The sequence below is a fragment of the Onychomys torridus genome, chromosome 3, assembly GCF_903995425.1.
Source record: "Onychomys torridus chromosome 3, mOncTor1.1, whole genome shotgun sequence".
Taxonomy (NCBI): Eukaryota; Metazoa; Chordata; class Mammalia; order Rodentia; family Cricetidae; genus Onychomys; species Onychomys torridus.
The window spans coordinates 155058471-155078098 of NC_050445.1; the positions used below are offsets into that span (position 1 = coordinate 155058471).

General features: G+C 40.6%; 1 protein-coding gene across 6 annotated transcripts in view; it reads right to left on the bottom strand.

Moving 5' to 3' along the window:
* The window catches only part of Sox5 (SRY-box transcription factor 5), a 627114-nt gene that overhangs the window by 119615 nt on the left and 487871 nt on the right, over positions 1-19628 (bottom strand). For 4 of the 6 annotated variants that reach the window (XM_036181267.1, XM_036181269.1, XM_036181265.1 and 1 more), the window contains exon 7: positions 10024-10147. In XM_036181267.1, the coding sequence (XP_036037160.1) occupies positions 10024-10147 (124 nt within the window). The remainder of the gene's footprint in view (positions 1-10023; positions 10148-19628) is intronic. The other 2 variants (XM_036181271.1, XM_036181266.1) reach the window with 1 other exon arrangement.

Here is a 19628-nt window from a genome sequence, read left to right on the forward strand (position 1 = left end):
CAACCCCGGGTTTTAGAATGAATGAGTGAATAGGGAATTTATTTAGTTATGAAGCTAATCAAGTGTCTAGAATGAGAAATGTCACTTGTAGATCCAAAGTTTAGGGTTTAATGAAAGAAACATAAGCAAATAATTCTGCAAATAAGTAACAGATTGTTTGTTTTATATAGTGTTTAATTCAAACAAACACAGTGTTTGGCTTCCTGTAATAATAAATAAAACAGATAGTGGAGAAGGGCTAGGATTTTAGGTCATACAGAGAAGGTAAAAATGAGTGCCAAAGATGTAACTCAGGGCTAAAGTGCTTGTCTAGGACACAAGGCATCCTAGATTTAATTCTCACACCACAGTAAATTCTAAAAAAGAATCTAAAAGAAAGAAAAGATTAATTTCCTGTGACATATTTTCAGGGAATAGTTACTGTTTCTGCTCCACAATTTGTCTTTTATAGATTTTTTCTTTTCTTTTCTTTTTTTTTTTTTTGAGCTGAGGATCGAACCCAGGGCCTTGTGCTTGCTAGGCAAGTGCTCTACCACTGAGCTAAATCCCCAACCCTAGATTTTTTATTTTAAAAGCAATTCATATCTGATTAGACAGATATAGGAGTAAATCATTTTTAGGTAAGATTGCTGAAAGGGTAGAGGGGCCCCAAAGCCTGAGAACTTGAGTTTGTTCCCTACCTGAAGCAAGAACCAACTCCTGCAAGTTTTCTTCTGACCCCCCGTCTCTCACACACACATACACACCAAATAGGATGGTTCTAAGTAAGTTGTGTTTCCAAAGCATTACACTATTCCTTTTCATTGCTAAATTTTAATTATCATCTTATTAAAGTGTCCGAGTACAGCCGAAGCCATGCTGGAAAAATACTTCTTAGGAAGATAGGATAAGTGAGCCTTCATCCCTGTGATACTTTTAGGCCAGTTTATTCTGTAATCTGAGAAGAAGTGTGACTCTTCATACCAATAAGAATGGCTATATTTTCATCCTCATTGTATTTATTTGTTCTTTAATAACAGTTTTTAAAGAGTTATTTTTTCATTTTAGATTTGGGTGTACAGGTGCATACAATGCCCTTAAAGATGGTACTGGAACTCCTGGAACTTGAGTTATAGAGGGTTAAGGGTCTCCATTTGGGTACTGAGAATCAAACCTGGGTCCTCTATAAGAGCATCCAGTACTCCTAACCACTGAGCCATCTCTCTAGCCCCAGAACACTTAGATATATAACAACTATCCCCAAATGGCTTGCTGAACCCAGAAATGGAGAAGTAGAAGGTCTTTCTCAATGCAGAAAATGGATCAGACTTTTTAAATTTGCTACAATAGCATAGTATGATTTAATGTGAAAATTGTTATGAGACATAATCATATTTTTTTATTAATTCCCACCAAATGGTAAGGAGTGAATGCAAATATTCTTAGTGAATTTTATTTGAGAAAGTAAAATACATTAGATCCTGTTTAACTCTGTAGATATTTTAAAAGAAGACATTCTGAGATAATGGTTAGCTCTTAACTGCTCTGTCACAGGCTAACACTCTTTCACTAGGAGGTTTTCTTTTAATAAAATATAGTTTTATGACTTTTTAATGTAGCGTGGCAAATGAAAACTTTATCCTACTTAATAGTTACCTCTATAGCTAGTTTAGAAAGAGATTAATTTATGAACACTTTAGGAAATACCTCTCAGAACAGACAGACATTTCTGCATATGAAGGAGGAAGCCCTGTTTTCCCTTCAACTCTTGGGTCATAATTGGAGAATTCTAGTGTGAATGAAAATCCTGGATTAATCATCTGAGGAACTTTGGTATCTCTGAAAAGGGGACAATGAATCAAAGGAGGCTTCTCTTACTTGTGTTCCAGCATTACTACAGGGGCATCATTTAAAAGACTGCACAGTGACTCACATTAAGATGTTCAAAGGGGCTTATTCATTAACTAATTGCTTTCACATCCAGACCTATATTACAATATATGCCAACATTCTGCCTCTGTCTTATGGGAAATTGAATGGTATGGAGAAAATGGATCCAGTATGATTACAATATTAAGAGGTAGCAATTTGGAAGAAAGGAATTCTTTTAAGTCAATTAAGACATGAATGCTTTTTCTCTTCCATCCCAGACTTGTCCTTAGTTTTAGCATGTAATTAAGTTGTTTGCATTTTTATAGTCATTTTACTGTTCTGTCAGGGCAGTCACCTCATTTCCTAGATTATGTCCAGAGTCTGTGGTCTTCAGGTGTCATGGCTTGCATGGAAATGTCCCTCAGAGTTTCATGTGGTCCATTGGCCTCTAGTTTGGAAGATTTGGAAGAAAGGAGGTAGCACATTACTGAAGAAAGTTGGTCACTCTGCCTGCAGACAGCTGAAACAGTGTGAGTGCTCATGGTGGTTTGAATGTATTTGATCTCTATAAACTCATAGAAAGTGGCACTCTTAAGAGGTGTGGCCTTGTTGGAGGAAGTGTGGTCTTGTTGGAGAAGGCTGGATGATACATGCCTCTAATCCAGATCCTGAGGATGAAGGGCACACCTTTAATCTGAGCCACACCTTCTGGAAGAAGTTTATCACTGTGGGGGCGAGCTTTGAGGTTTCATATACTCAGGGTACCACCCAGTGAATCAATCAACTTCCTGGTGCCTTTTGACAAAATGTAGGCAGAACCATATCTCCTTCCATACTGCAATGCTCCCCATCATGATGAAAATGGACTGAATCTCTGAAACTGTAAGCCACCACTTCAATTAAGTGTTTTCTTTGTAAGAGTTGCTGTGGTCATGGTGCCTCCTTACAGCAATAAAAACCTGAACTATGACTGGCCCATCTTAGGCTTCCAGCATCACCCCACTCCACTAGGATGGACTGGCTCCTTCTTCAACCGTAGGCACAGAAAACTCTCCCTCTTTTAGATTGCTTCATGTCAGGTATTGGCCACAGTGATGAGAAATGTAATCAAGGCAGTAGGGGGGCAAGGATCCAGTGGGAAATACATTTGAGATGTCTCCTAGCCTACAAGACTCTAAATGGCAAGTTTCGGACACCTGGGAGTGATGTAATAGAATCTCCCACTTCCAAAGCATATAGCACAACTGTCCTCAGTTGTCTGGAATACAGCCTCCTGGCATGCATGGACTTGCTTAGGGTATGACCTAAAATGAGTGAGAAGATTTTAATTCTGAAGGTCTTTATTTTGAAATGCAGATCACCCACTCAATATCCATTTATGATATGTTACAGTGACAATGATTTTTCTTCTTTAGAAATAGCTATAATGAGTCAATTAAAAATTTTCAATTGCACATGAAGTAGCTGGGACAGACTTTCCTATGGCTGCCTGAATATTAGAAGAGTGGAGGCACACAAGGAAAAATGACATCCATCATGAGACACTAGAAACGGTAATGATGTAAAAACACAGACTCTGTACCCACCAACAGAATCGATTAGAAAACCACACCCAGCATTTATAAGTGCCCCTCCTTTCTTCTAGGATCGGAATCACACCTAGCTATGGCTTCCCTTGATGGAGGAAGAGAATGGAGTTTGTAGATGAGATAGAACACTTGGCATCCACCTCTTCCTAAATTTAAATTTATTTCTATTTATGTGTCTGTGTGAGCGAGCATATGACACATATATGTGGGTACCAACAAAGGGCAAAAGAAGGTGTGAAATCATCTGAAGATAAAGTTATAAGTGGCTGTGAGTCACTCAACATGGGTGCTGGGAATCAGCTCAGGTCCTTTGGAAGAGTAGCAAGTGTTTTTAGCCTCTGAGCTATTTCTCCAGCTCCATGATTTGATGCACACTTAACTTTTACTGTTTTCTTTATTACTACCAAGTTTTGGATGCTTTCTGTTACCATTTTCTCATGTGTCTGTTTCCACTTGTCTGTTTATTAGGCTCATATTGAAACAGTTACATGATTTTTTTTCTTTCTTACTTTTTTTTAAAACTGTATTTAGTCACTCTTGACTCTATGAAACCAGAGATGGATTCACATATTCTTTTTGCATCTTAGCACATCAACTAATTTTTCAGAAATGTGCTAAATAAAATAGCAATATAGTGATTGAAATACTTAATTGCCTTATGAGATTAGTTTAAGTAAATAGAAGTTGATAAGCCAAGATTAATAAACTTAAAATGTGCTGTATTTGCTTCTCATCAGTTTTCTGAACAGTGCTTCCTCTTCCAATAAGAAAGGAAATGCTCAGTTAATTAGTCCCTCATACATCACAATAAAATTAATGTTTAGGAATTAAATACCACCAGCTTCCTCAGGCAAACTTGTTGACATGTTCCTATTTCTAGTTAATGCCACATGTTTCATTGCTTGATGGGAGACTGTGTGGGTTCCATTGTGTCTCTCTGGTATACAGGGTCCATCAGCTGGCATTTAGAAAACTGCATTCTAATTTCTGATTTAACAGCATCCACAGTGTTAGCTGACACACAGGCCATAGGTGATCCGTGTCTAAGCAATCACCAAAGCACAAGCCAAAACCTATCCTTGTGATGCACATTTATTGAACCAGCAGAAGAGGAAACCAGGTCCTGATGAGCAAAGATTGTAGGCTCCATGTCCATCAGTAGAGGAAGGAAGATCTAGTATATCTCAAAGCTTCTGTATTGTGTTAAAATGATTGGGACTACTCCCTAGACCCTTAATTCTCTCCCTTCCCTGAATTTTATGAGTTAAAGCTTCTGGGAGAGTCTGATTTAGTTGCTGAGTTTGAAAGTGTTTATTCCTTTAAAGAGTCATTTTGAGCCAGCCACGGCACCACGGGTCTTGAGTAGGAAAAAGCCCATAATGTCAAGGAAAGCTTGTCCTGCAGATAGGACCAAAGCAGAACAAGGAAGGTATCACATTCGTTCCCACACAGGAAGCAGAGAGAGAGAGAAGGGAAGTGGGGCACAGCTGTGAATTCTCAAAGTCTGCCCTCTGTGATGTACTTCCTCCATCAAGGCTCCACCTCCTAAAGGTTCCACAACTGTCTTAAATCAGCTGGAGGCTAGATGTTCCAATATGTGGGCCTATGTGGGACAGTTCTTATTCAAACCCCCACACTTGCTGAAGGAGGGGCAAACCAGCAGAATTAGAACTTCATTCTAACCCTAAGCTCTGCCACTGGAAGTATTTTCAGTTTGCTATTAGCTATTTGGGATTGGGCAAATTTTGTCAACACCTCAGAAAGTCTGCAATCATATACAGGGAAGAAACAACTGGTATAAATCTATGGATTGATTATCTTCACAATAGTGTACATAGTTCTGTAAGTTTTATTGGGATAAGTTTTGTTATTTTATGTTCATGAAAACTTCCTGGTTTACAAACAAGAGAGGTCAACAAAGTTAAAACAACCACCACAAGGCAACAACACCACACTGAGTGGAAAGCTCAGGAACTTTCCAGTGGCACAGTCATTTCTAATGCCATCTTTACAAGAAAAGAAAAATCCAACCACTCACCCTTATTAAGTAGAAAAGTCCACACAACTTAAATATGAAAGTTTGCAAAGTGTCAAATAGATGTCTCTGTATTTTCTTTGAATTGTTAAAATACCATATGTCTCTGAGAGCTAACAATGAGCATCCTGAGGTCCTTGGCATGGGACATTGGGTACTTGTCTATCTAGCAAGGAGACTCTGTGTCAATAGTCATATGACACATTCAATTCACACCTTGTGCTAAGTGATCAAGCCAACACTTTTCCAACTTATTTTTATATTGTGCATAAAAATTGTTCTTTTACTGAAATTTGACTTTTCTTGAGATTTTATTATTTCCATATAAAACTCCTCTCTGTCAAAATTTCCAATGCCTATGACTATTAGAATTATAGGATCGGAAATTTGGGGCACAAATAGAGGAAAGAAGGGCAAGAGCTAAAGCTATCTGCAAGTGAGTCATCTATTTCTCCCAATTCTGTTTCCAAACTACATGCTGCAGAGGAACAGGGGTCTCCTGAACATGAGCAGCTGGAAGCTGTGAGAGGGAAGGGTCGAGAGACAGAGAGCAGTAGAGCAAACCTCAAGCTTTCCACCAGCCAGTCTCACCCAACACACACACACACACACACACACACACACACACACACACACACACACACACACGTTTTTCCTCCTTTAAGGCAGGATTCACTTTCTGAGATGAACAACTACAAGCGGTGTGTCTTCCTCTCAACATGAACTATTTCTGCAGGTGTCCAAGGTGCTTAAACTTTTGTTTGAAGTTAAGTGCTTGGCAGACGCCTCCAGCTCATGGGTTGAATTGGGCTCCACTCAGAAGATGTTATCCATATACTCCTGAGCCATCTGGAGTGATTGAACTAAATTGTTTGTGTACTCACTTGAGTTATAATTCAGAACTGACATCTTGGGCACCTTACATTCCAAACTTATTTAGTGGGTCATCATGATTATTTCCTGTTTCCAATGAGCAAGTGCTTTCAGATACAAATTAGGCTGGGAATTTTAAGTTATGTGCTACAAATTTATTTTTCACATTGCAGTCTGGTTAAGAATTTAGACAGGACTAACAAGTTTAAAAAAAGAACTATTATTTGACTTTTTTTTTTTTCCTTAAGTGAATTGGGTAAAATGGAGCTGACCTACCAAAACAGTGTTTTTATATGACTCTTTCAAATCCATGCCTCCTCCCTCTTGTGAGACTGTAGCATGAATCTTAACAGGTCTTATTAATAAAATCAAACCTGGGAGCCAGGTATTGGGATGAATGCTGGAAGATCAGAAAGACAGAACAGGCCAAAGCCACCTCATCTTGCCAATTCCTCAGCTGATCCTGTTTTCTCAGACTGGAAGCCTCTCAGCTGAACTGTGCTGATCAAAAGCCTAAATGCTTAACCAGGCTCTAGTTCCTCCTCCTCATGCCTTAAATACCTTTCTGCTTCCTGCCATCACTTCCTGGGATTAAAGGCTCTTGTTATCATGCCTGGCTGTTTCCAGTGTGGCCTTGAACTCACAGAGATCCAGAGGGATCTCTGCCTCTGGAATCTTAATGTTAGGATTAAAGGCGTATATGCCACCATTTTCTGGCTTCTATATCTAGTGGCTGTTTATTAGGGTGAACAATATTTTGGGGAACACAATATCACCTCATGAGACAGCATTTAATTTACTGATTCATCATTAATAGTAGCTGAATATGGAGATTCACACCTCTGATCCCAAGATGTCATAGGCTGAGGCCAGAGGAATGGGCTACAGCATAAGGCTCTGTCTATAATCAAGAACAACACTAATAAACAAAATGCCATTATCTTCACCTCCACAGAAGTTTATAATAAAAAAAAAAATCTGGAAATGGATTCATGACTATGTGCATTTTTGTGCTTGGCTTTATTAAGTGCCCAGTTGGAATGCTCAAGATTGTTGTGGATACTCTGTGGTTGTGAACTCACACAAAGACACACAGGTAAGCATGGAGGAGAATACCCCTTAATGCTTCCTCTCCATGCAGCTGGTCAGTTTGTTTTGATGTTTCTGGCCACTTAGCTGGCTGCTATCAGTCTGCTCTGTGGTTCCTACAATGAGAGCCGTGTGACAATCATGTTGATAATCGTGTTTGCCTACTCCATGGTAGGGCACATTTTTATCATTATTTTCAAAACAGGAACAATACCTCTATGCTCCAAACTAGGAGCCTCTTTTTCTACAAATAAAACTTGCTGACTCAGGCTGCAGTGGCCAGGTTCCTCAGCCTGTGCTTACCGGAAACATGTCAAGCTCCACATTTCAGCTCCAGAACAAATCTCAGCCCCAGGTTTCATGTGGACGAAAAGCCTCTCATTTGGGACCCACATGGTATGTGGTTGGCCAGTGTGTATCAGCAAGAACTTTCTCATACCACTCAAAGCGACTGCCATACACAGAAATCAGGTCGACAACCACAGGGAAACAGGCCCGGGGTCACGCTGAAGATGGGGTGGCAGGCTTTATTTTGCTCCCCATCTCCTTTCTTGCAATGTGATCAGTGGAGAGGTGGAGAGACCGTGTAGACTGTCACATCCGCTGAGCTCCTCCTTGAGGCTTGCCCCCAAGAACCCGGGTGTCAACAAGGGTGGGCCACTTTCTTTCACAACCCACTTCTGCTAAGTTCTAGAGTCTGGCAAGATGCCAGGCTGGAGCTGACCTGGCAGCAGTAAAAGCTTTGTTCTATTTTATTTCCAAGGAAACTCAAGAAGTCGAATCGCTTATAACTTAAGCACTGAAGGCATGAAGAGCGAACAGCTAAAATGCCAACCGTGTTCACGAAGGGAAAACTTGGTTTAATCCAGGACACATTGCGGCTGGACAAATTCAACGTGCCAGCTGTTAAGGGGAGCGGGGAGTTGTGTGCTCCTGACCCTGTCTGGGTCTGTAGTTGTATTGCTATTTTTCTCTTCTGCACAATACTTGTTAATGCATTTGCTTCTATATTTGATTAAAAAATACACTACTTTCCTTTTGGAAAAGAAAATGATGCAATGTGCTTATTTTGCAATGCAGTCTGAGGCAATGGATAGTTTTTAAAAGTGACTTTTGTTGTTTTAGTAAGCTAGATTACAGAAAGAAAAACAAACAAACAAAAAAAAGAAGCCACATTTACTACATATGCTCTAAGTGGGGAGCAATTCTTTAGACAAACAGAAATAAAACCAAAGACCCCTTATGCTTAATAATGCAGATCTTAGAGCAACTACAGAATATAAAACTCCATCCTGAGAAAGAAAATTATTTTGAGAATTTTAAACCTTAGAATATAGCCCTTAATTGTTCCTTTTTTTTTTTTTTTTTTTCTTTTTAAAGAATTCTATGGTTCTGGACTAAATGATAATCTATAAAATTATAACTGTGTTTCTATTATGCAATAGATAAAATATATTGACTCATTGGGAAAAAAGGTCAAGAGGAACAGTGGCCAAAGGCATGGACAGCCACACAGAGGGTACCTGGAGTATGGGTTTTTACAGTCTAGACTTGAGCTGTGATATTCAGTTTAAGAATCTCTGCACAACTTGACTAGAAATTAATTCTAATTTTCCTGTTAGGTGATGGTTTGCATTTTTACACCCGCAATTTTAACACTTATTTCTAGTCTTTAAATCTTTATATTATATTGAACAATCACAGAGGGATCAGGGAAAAGGGGTCCAAGCATAGGTCTGGGAAATCACTCCTGTCATGGGCCAGAGCAGGTTCCAAACACCAGGGAGAGTGGCCCATTCTGGCAAGAAACCAACATCCAGAGAGAGTATGGACTAGTCTAAGAACTAAAAGTGACTCGGACTCCGAGGGATTTGTGAGTGTTAGTTATGTCCCTGATGCAGGAAATACACAAGAGGCAACGTAAGTGAGGAAGGGTGGGTCCCTGCTAAATTTCTGATAGACCATCTTCCATGGAGGCAGGAGTGTGAGGCTGGCTTGTCAGAAGTCCACAGTCAGTAGTCAATGAGAAAATGGGAATTGAGGTGGGGCTATAGGCCCTCAAGGCCCACACCCAGTGGCTCACATTGTTCAGAGGTCTCCACATCTTAAAGATTTCACAACTTTCTCAAACACCACCCCATTACAGGGGGATACACTGTACAAACACACACATACATCTATGAGGATCATTTCATATCCCATCTACAACAGGCTGTTACTATATGGAGGACACAAAGGTCCCATTCTCTCTACAGGATTCAGTGTTAACTTACTATACAAAGAAACACTATAGGAAAGTATTTCTGAAAAGCTGAACTTCCAAATGATATTCATATTTTAGCAATACACCGGAAATAGAAGGCATAACAGTGAGGTGGAAAGGACCAATGCTGGCTCTGGAGCACAGGAGTGAGCTATGCACTCACAGATACCAGGGAAAGCCGCCCCCCTCCTCCATTGTGTTTTATCTCTAAAATAAATACTTCTTGCTATTGTACTGCCACATCAGTGGCAATGACATTGAATGGCCCCACTGAAAGCCTCATCCTCCACCCACTCTGAAATTAAAAGCTCGGCAGTACTTACTACACCCAGCCTTGTAGCTGAAGCCAGGAGGAAGGAGGAATCCTTGTTGCGCAGCTGCAGCAAGGGTCCGCTGGTCAGGAGGGAACACGGGGATCATCAGTGGCGGCAGCTGACCTTGAACCTGCTGAACGTGAGAGAGTGAATCAAAGAAAAGCAGCCATGGTGCCTCGTGCCTCACCCCTTATTTTATGAGAAAAGAAAACTATACATATAGACTGCCCCTCACTCTTGTAAGAATGGCTATCACTGAGAAAGAAAGCCACATTAAGGAAATGAACAACAAATGTTGGTGAGTTTGAAGGGAAATTTGGTCCATGCAGTCGGTATGGGGGTTTCTCAAAACGCTAAAAACAGAAACTCCATGTGACTCAGGTATCCTTCTCCTGCACATGCACCTGGAAAAAGTCCAGGCAATCTGCCACCTGGATGCATGGCACCCATGCTTATTGTAGCCAAGGCCTGAGATCACCCTAGACATCTGCCCACAGGTGAATAAATCAAAAAGACACAGTGTAGTCTTATTCACCAGAAAGTTGATAATTACACCCTTTGGGGGGAACCCCACAAACTAGAGAGCATAATGTTAAGTGAAAAAAGTTGTACTCAGAAAGACAAACATTGCATGTTTTATTTCATTTGTGGATTCTAGATTTTATATAGATATATAAAATCATTCTCCCTCTCTCTATGTATCTATGTATCTATCTATCTACATACATATATATATATATATATATATATATATATATATATATATACACACATATATGTGTGCACGTATGTATATATGTGTCTATATTGACATAAAATCAGAGGTAAAATATCTTGGGTAAAGAAGGATGTTAATGGAGTAGTGAGTGAGAAAAGGGAGGGCATGGGGATGACTATGATCAACATATATAATCCACTTGAAAGAAAGTATCTTGATGAAACCATCACCATGTGCAATGAATACATGCTCAAAGTGAAGGTAAAAGATCAATCACTGACACATACATTTGTTAGTGAGCAAATTTGCCACAAAGTCCCTCAATGAAAACACCACACAACAATGACATCACAGTTAAAGAATCATCCCCTCACAGAATGGCTGGAAACCTCCCTTTATAAATCACACCTGTGCATGGTAATTCTGTGTGTGTAATGCATGTGTGTGTATCCACTCACGTATGTACACATAAGGGTAAATACACATGGAGGCCACTGTCAGATATCTTCCTCAGTTCCTGTCCACCTCATGCTCTGAGGCAGCCTCTTTCACTGACCCTGGAGCTCACCAATTTGGCCAGTGAGCTCCAGGGATCCTATTTCAGCTGCCATGGTGCTGGGAGTTCAGACAACCACTGGCCTGGGGATCTGAACACTGGTCCTCATGCATGCTTCTCTAACACTGTTATCAACCGAGCCGCCTCCTCAGCCCCTAATTCTATCTTATGAAACCAAAGCCAAGTCCACATCTTAGCTATGGATTACTATTACCTGCAGATAATTTCTCATGTTCACAAACGATACTGAAATTTCACAATTTTATGAATAACCTTGGGAAAAAAAACATAGGAAAAAAAACCCCTGCTCATTTGCCTTTTCCTTAGAGGAGATACAACTACCACCAAAAGACAGTGAGCTTCATGTGGCTACAGAACTTGTCAGAACCAGGGCTAGAATCCAGGCCCCTGCCTCCCCCAACAATCTGATCTTTTTGTTGCCACCATCACACCCCTCCTTGAACTAGGAGGTCTTTGTTTCAGTATTGTCCTTCAGTGTCACCCCTGAAATGGACTCTAGGTTGCTGGCACCCCTCTCATTGTTTGAAATTCACACCAGGTAATAAATTCTCAAAGCAGAATCACCGGTGGAGGTGGTGGCTCATTGGTGAAGTGCTCTGCTCACTAGAAAGAGGACCTGAGTCTGATCCTAGCACTCATATAAAAATAGACAGCAGGCTCGTGTGGTAGCATACACTGAGAGGCAGAAGCAGGTAAGCAGGCAGGCAGGCACACCCAACTACTAAATTAAGATGATTTGAAAAATTACAGTCTAGTGTAACCATCTCTACAACTATGGCATGTTATTATCTAATGCAAAGTTATTAACTAAAACATGTAGTGTTTTGTTTTGTTTTGTTTTCAAATAAATATTTAAGCAAGGTCTCCCAGGTGAATGGAACTGTTGGTCAGTCTCTGGTCCTGGGCATTTGGTTACTGATTCAGGATCATATTAAAAGTCATGTAGCTGACATTGCTCTTCACAATTCTTCTGCACACTAACTAATTCAGCTTCTTAGAAAATATTTAATAATGACCATGAAATTGGGCTTGGCAGTTGGCATGCCATCATCAAGAAAACCAAGGTCTCAGGATCTTGTGTCTCGGCTGTTTCTCACTGCTGTTCCCCATCCCTCTGAATCTTAAGTTTCTTCTGCTTCTCATCATTTCTCACTTTAAAAGTTTACCTTGGGCCACTCTTGAAGGAAACCAACTCTTCCTACCCCTGAAGCTATAAACTACTGGAAGTTCCTAAGTAAGCTGTGGGCCTTTGAGTCATCTGACCATCCACGCTCTAATGTCAGCTGGCGTCATCTTGTATGGGTCTTCTACACAGAAACTTGCCACTGTGAGTCCAAAAGTGTCTATGAGACCATGTTCCTCTCCAATTCCTGCAGCTTACAATCTCTCTTTCTCTCCTCTCTCTGTCTTTCAAAATTTATCAAAATTTACGTATTTGTTTTGATCCAGGCCACAGTTTCCCCGCCCTTCTCTCCTCCCAGTCCCTCCCACCCTACACTCCTCTGTCCTGACCCCTAATTCACTCCTCCTCCCATTTCTGTTCAGGAAAGGGCAGACCTCTCATGGATTTCGACAAAACATGGCATATCAAGTTACAGTAAGACTAAGCACCCCCTCGCCCGCCCACGTATTAAGGCTGGGCATGACCCCATACTCATGCGACATATGGCAGTACACATTGGACTTAATGGGCAATTTGAAAAAAAAATAAAAGAAGACAAAAAGTTAGGGTGTGTTTAGAGATGGAGAGTGGATTTCAGAAGAGTTAGGAGGGGTGAATATAGTGAAAATAAATGGTATGAAATTCACAAGGAATTCATTAGAACAGTAAAGGCAATAAAGTGATGTTGAAAAGTGAGGGAAAGTCTTCCCCAAGGAAGAGCACGGCAGCTGCTGTCCAGCACCACACTGTCAGCCCTGAAAACATACATACAAGAAGCAGTCCACAGACTGAGTAGGCTGAGTTCAGGTATATATGTGTATGTACATGCACAAATATGTATGTAACAATTAGTGAAAAAAAGAAGGCAAGGCTTTGAAAGAAGGAAAGGGGGAGTACATGGGAGGGTTTGGCAGGGGTTAGGGAGGCAAACAGGTAATTGTTATAATTATAGTCCCAAGAATAAAAGAAATAATCATAAAATAAAGTTCTTTGGTTTCGCCTTCATTTCATCTGCCACAACAAACCTTGGGCTACATACAAGACTTTGTTTGGTTCATATGAGGGTTCAGGGGATGAGGAAGGACTGAGAGAGAAGAAAACAAAGAGAAGGGGGGAGAGAGAGAGGGAGAGAGGAAGAAGGGGAGAGGGGGAGAGGAGAAGATATGAGAATGTGAACAGGGGTCCTGTTTCAGCAATGGCTGTTAGTGGCAAACTATACCTTTTGCTGAATCGTTATAAACCTCTTGCCACGCACAGCACTCGAACCAGAGGGACTGAAATGAGGAAAACTACTATGCCAGGACAAAAGCTGAAGATGTGGATGATCATGGTCACTATTTCTAGGACACAATGGAAGGAGGGAAATACTTTGGAGATAGCACTGAATGAAGACTCAAAGGTTAGAGATGCCAACTGCACAAACATAGGGATGTGTAGACTAAATCCTGGAGCAGACAGACATTCAAGGCAAACAGCATGAGTTAGTTCAGGATGATACAAGGAAGCGGAGAAGACAACTGACCAGCCACACTGGCTATGGGCTATGGCCAGCTACTCGACAGTTTTTCCACTTCACAGAAAACATTTTATCATTCATTTTACATAACACATCTCATTTCTAAGACAACATAGGTTATCACATGTAACATAAACTCAATAAGAACATTTGAAATGAAGGAAAAAATCCTTTTATTAAACATATATCAAGGTTATGATGAACAGCCACATTTCAGATTGTTATGACACAGGCAAAATGATGCCCAGACTGGCAGTGACCACAGGTCTTGTCTCAATGCAGCAATCATCAAACGTCTCAGTCCTAGAGTCCTGAACAAGCTTCCAGAAAGCCTAACGTGGGAATCCTGGCCAGTCTTAAGGGCTGAAGATCAGCCCACAGCCTTCCTCAAAGCACCCTGATGGTCACAGCCTGTACCTAGGCTTAAGAAAACTATTTTGAGATAAAATCTCACCACACAGTCCTAGAGAGATTCAAACTTCTGAGGAAACTCCCGCTCGGGTACCTTAGATGCTAGGATTTCAGATGCTCATCAACCGCCAGCACGAGCTGTTCTCAGAAGGCTTTGTCACCATCAGTAACTCTTTCGGGGCTTGTCCAAAGCACCTTTAGGCATGTCAGCAGTGGGAAGGGAGACTATTACAGGTCCCAGCACCAAGGCAATAACAGACACTAAGTTGTGCCCCTCATAAAATGCCTTCTAAGTGATTCTCGGATATATAACACCATTTGCTTGCCATGTTTATCCTCCTGAGGCTCAAATCTGCATTGCATTTGTCCCTCTCTTGCTTACAAACTTTGGATGGCTTGCTTTCATCTGGTGACAAATGGCCAAGGCTCTCAGTATAGATTTTCCTTTCTCCAGTTCTTTTTCCAGATGTTTCTGCCACCCTCCGTCACACCCTTTGTCCCTGCCCTAACAGATCTTGAGGACATGTTTGCAGGCTTCCTTTCTGTTTGTCCTTACCAGAGTGCATTCAGTAGCATTCTCTCCTGTTTCTACTAACCAATCCTTTCCATTCTCTCTTTATAACAAGGTTATACTCATTCTTCAAATGATTTTGAGACTCACATAATGTTTTTGGTTATCAGGTACTTCTTAATGCATCCATTCTATAGAGCAGAAAGAACTATTACCTCTTATAATTTAATAAGCTAATGCCTGAAAAGCTAACAGAAAACTTCCTGTATTGAATGATTTTTTTGTTTGTTTGTTTGTTTGTTTTTCGAGACAGGGTTTCTCTATGTAGCTTTGTGCCTTTCCTGGAACTCACTTGGTAGACCAGGCTGGCCTCGAACTCACAAAGATCCACCTGCCTCTGCCTCCCTTCCCGAGTGCTGGGATTAAAGGCGGGTACCACCACTGCCTGGCTTGAATGATTTTTAATAGCATTGAGTTTCCCCTGTGAAATATGAGTTTATTTAGAAAAAAAGATCTCAGCTTCTTTCTCATTGTACTGTTTGGACCCAACAGGTAAAGCTTTTCTATGGAGAACTAACTTGTACATCAACAGGCTGGATAGAGTGGTGGTCCCTCACTGAAGTACTTGCAATGTACCAATTACACAAGTCCACAAAAGTACTGTGGAGACCCAGATTATCTATTGACCAGAGAGGACTCCAATTTATCCAAGAAGAGAAAGTTCCAGTGGCTTTGTGTTCTTACTCAGAGACTATGGCTATCTAGTTTCATATGTTACATCTTTGAAGGAGGAGGAAAGTAATATAGAAATGTCAGGAATCCATTCAGCACTCACACTGCAAGCAATCTATCATGCTCTATCATGCTCTCCGAATGACTTTATCTTTGGGTAATGTTCTGTTAATGAGTAAGAGCTGTTTTTTCTAGTATTACTATTTTCTTCTGCAAGCATTATCAAGAGTTTTCATGTCTTTGCATTAGGTTTTAGAATGTGGAATGAATATGGGAACTGCCTTGATATCTTGATGGGCAATTAGGCTTTTCACTGTTCTCTTAGCTTTGTACTGCCTCTAGTGGTTTCCCAGTGGGTTTCAAAGATCATTTCTCTTTATGTGTTTGGAAATAGGGCTTTTTTATGTCTCAGGTTGGTCCCAAACACAGGTCAATCGTCCCTCTTCTCCCTGAGTGCTTGGCTTACAGGTGTGTATCACAAAGCTTGGTATGCATTTTCTTAAATTAAAACAAAACACAAAAACAAACCAACAAACAAAAAAACCTAAAAATACATTGCCTTTATATAAGGATGTTTTTTCTTAATAACATTACTTAATCAGTTGTTTTTACTGTGAGATAACTGTGAATGAGAATTTCGTTCAGTAATGTAGTCTAATTTATTTAGTAAAAGTTGTAACATTATAAGGAATAAAGTAAAATTCCTAGGGCTTTTTATTAAATCTTTGTATTTTAAATTTTTACTTTATTATGGGTAACTATTGAGTACTCTTTATCATAACTTTAAATGATTAGTGTCTAAATTTTTAAATAATGACAAAGGAGAAATGGCATAGTTTAAAGAGAGAAGGAATCTAGGGGTGAGCTGAGAAACAGTCATCCTGCTGACAAGCAAATAAGAACAATTTTGGCCAAATAAGTTGTTCACAGTACTGTATTTGTTAAAAAGGCTATGCTAACTAAAAACCTTCATCCATTACTGTGTCTGGTACATAGGAAGAAATGTGGATTAAGGGGAAGTAGAGGCCAACAGAACAAAAAGGAGGGACTAAACTAAAAATATCAACCCAATTTCATGGTTTCAACAGTGCATTTTCTTTAGAACATCATAGAACAGACTGGAGACAATGACATGTTTAAATTCCCAACAATGCTTGAGTAAAATATGTGTGATCCAAGGGTGTGGTGAATGCATCCATGAAACTAAAGTACATTTTCAAATACACATTATCTTCACAACTCGAAAATCTGCCTATCAGATGAAAATCACTCATATACTGGAGTCAACAGCAGTGGTCATTCACAAAGTGTGGGAAGCAGGAAACAGTTTTGCTGGTAATTTAGCTGTTTGAAGCATTTCCAAGTCTAGTCTAAGTTGTTGAATTTTGCTCCCACATGCAAGAAGCTCACAGCATGCATTGTGGGAAAGGTGGGTGTGTTAGACAAGCTTCTGGTAGACCTGAGACACAGAGCTCAGCTGGCAGCAGCAGTGAACTCTAAAGGAGAAGCACACTAGGTAAAGCCATACAACGGTGTCCTTGAGAATGGGAGACCTGTGCTTGGTGGGCTGGAGGGACTGGCCTGGAGGGGGCCTCCATCCACCTTGATGGAATGGTTCAGTGTTCACTAATTTGACATTTGAACAGTTCTGTGCAGATGATTCTTATAGAGGAAGGTGTGGCCCTCGTTCTGTGGGTCAGCTGCCACTCAGTTCACCTTTGCTAAAATGTAGCTTCCACTCTGGAGAGAGGAGCACCGTAAGTTAAGGGATTCCAGACTTTCTGGACCCATTCTAAAACAAACTAGTTATACTGTTGGAAATCTAGCCTCTTTATTTGCTACTTTTGAATATTTTAATCTCTACTAAATACAGTTTTTTACTTAATGCATGAAATTCCTTCTAAACTCTTAATTAAGTTTTAAAATGTGTGACATTTTTAATTAAGTTTCAATAAATTAATTTTGTCAAAATTTTAGTCTTATTTTAAATAGGGGGCATGTTATTCACAAGTTAGTATATGTCACATCAAATTTACAGAGCTACATCCTGATTTTAAAACTTCAAAATGTATTTCATGTCTTAATACCTTATACCCTTCTACCAAAAGATGTTGTATATATTCTTGCCCTCTAAAAACTTATGACCCACCAATTAACTATGCTGACAAGTTTATAAAGAAAAAGTAAATGTCAATTATTCACTTTAGTATTTTGTATTTAATATATCTTATTGCATAACTTTTTGGTTCCATCTTAAGTAGATGCTTATGATTATTAATCTGCTTCCCATTTGTTCTACAGATTGGTTTCGTTATGTTTTTTTTTGTTTTTTTTTTTATCAATTAACATCTGCTAGGCACAATATTCACTCCTAAGGATTAGGAGATAAACTCATACTCATGTCTGCTTTGAATTGGGTAGGACAAAGAGCCAATGACAACTCAGAGCCATTAAGTCAGTGACAGAAACCTGTGAAGAGCACCATGGGGGCATAGAGGAGGGATGCTGGACCCTGAAGCAGAGGGGAGAGTGGGACCCTGCTAGAAGTCCATGAGACCCTCTGGAGGTAGCTGCAGAAGAGAAGGTGCTGGCTAGATAAACACTGTAAGCCCAGCATGTGGATAAGTTTGTGGGAAGACCAGTCTAAGTGGAAGGAGGGACATGAGCAGAGAAACAGGGATGTGGGAACCTCTACATGAGGGGGGCAGCATCAGAAGCCTGGGAGAAGAGGCTAGAGGTGAGGAATCTGCTCTTAGAGGAGTCAAAGGCACATCTGGGTACAGTACTCACTCTTTCCCCAGCAGGCCCTGGAGAATCATGGAAGATTGACTCAGCAGGATAGACATAACACCCTGCTGTGAATAAAATCTGAGAGAGCCCATACATAGCTGATACAATGACAGGGCAACAGACAAGGAAGGGTTAATCCCTAATCGGTGTGCTCCAGGAGAAAATGTCAAGAAATATTTAGGACAACACATCAAGGCAGCCTGTTGAACAACAGAACCAGAGATGACATCAGGAGCACCTCACTCTGGTTAAGGTGACAGCACAGAACTAGGATAAGAGAGAGGTGAAAGTGTTCAAGGGAAGGTTTCGGCAGGCATTGATGGCTTGAGCTGTCTCCATGCTGTTCCATTTGAGAAGCCTTTCCAGTGGGTGGAAACAGGAGCCACGGGCTGAGTGAGGAGATCACAGAGGTTCTGGTTTGAGCAGGGAGGCCAGCTCAGAGCCAGGGTGAAGACAATGGTAAACATGGGGGACCCAAGGCAACTCTAAAACAGAGGGAGTCAAAGGCAGGAGAAAAATGCAGCAGAAAGAGTATTATGGAAGAGGAGAAACATAAGTCTTGGGATTGTTCTCTGAGAGACACATTAATGGTGTCAGTTCAGTAGAAAAGGATGGAGCATTCTCAGAAGATTGAACACTGAGAGACAGGTAGGAGAAAGGAGGTGAAGAGGGTGAGATGTTCCACAGAAATAGGCCAAGTGCTGTTGGCTGAGGTAAGGACAGCAGCTACCTGCAGACTTCGGAGAATATTGCCTTTCCAAAAGGTAATATAAAAAATGCAGTGAAGAGTTGCACACACATGGGCAAGAGATTTTGCTGGGCTGAAATCTGGGGGGGGACAGAAGATAAGGCAAAGGGAAAAGATTCTACATTGAGCAAGAGCTGTGTACCCAGATGTGAAAATGAGTAAGATGCGCCTGTGTTGTAGGTGAGTAAACAGAGAGGTGAGCATAATCAGGCCTGATCAAAACCACTCCCTCAGTGGTGATGGCAAAGCCAGATAAGGAAACTGAGAAAGGTCGACCCAGTGAGGCAGCAGAGGGAAGGCAGTTTTTGGGGGGCCACTGTGAGAAGCAAAAGAGAAGATAAGCCAAAGATAATAGTAAGAAAAAACAGCAAAAAAGCTAAGGTCCTAGCTGAGGTCACAGGAACCCTAATGCCTTCAGAGTTCAGGTTTCTGTAGTTTTCCTTAGAAAA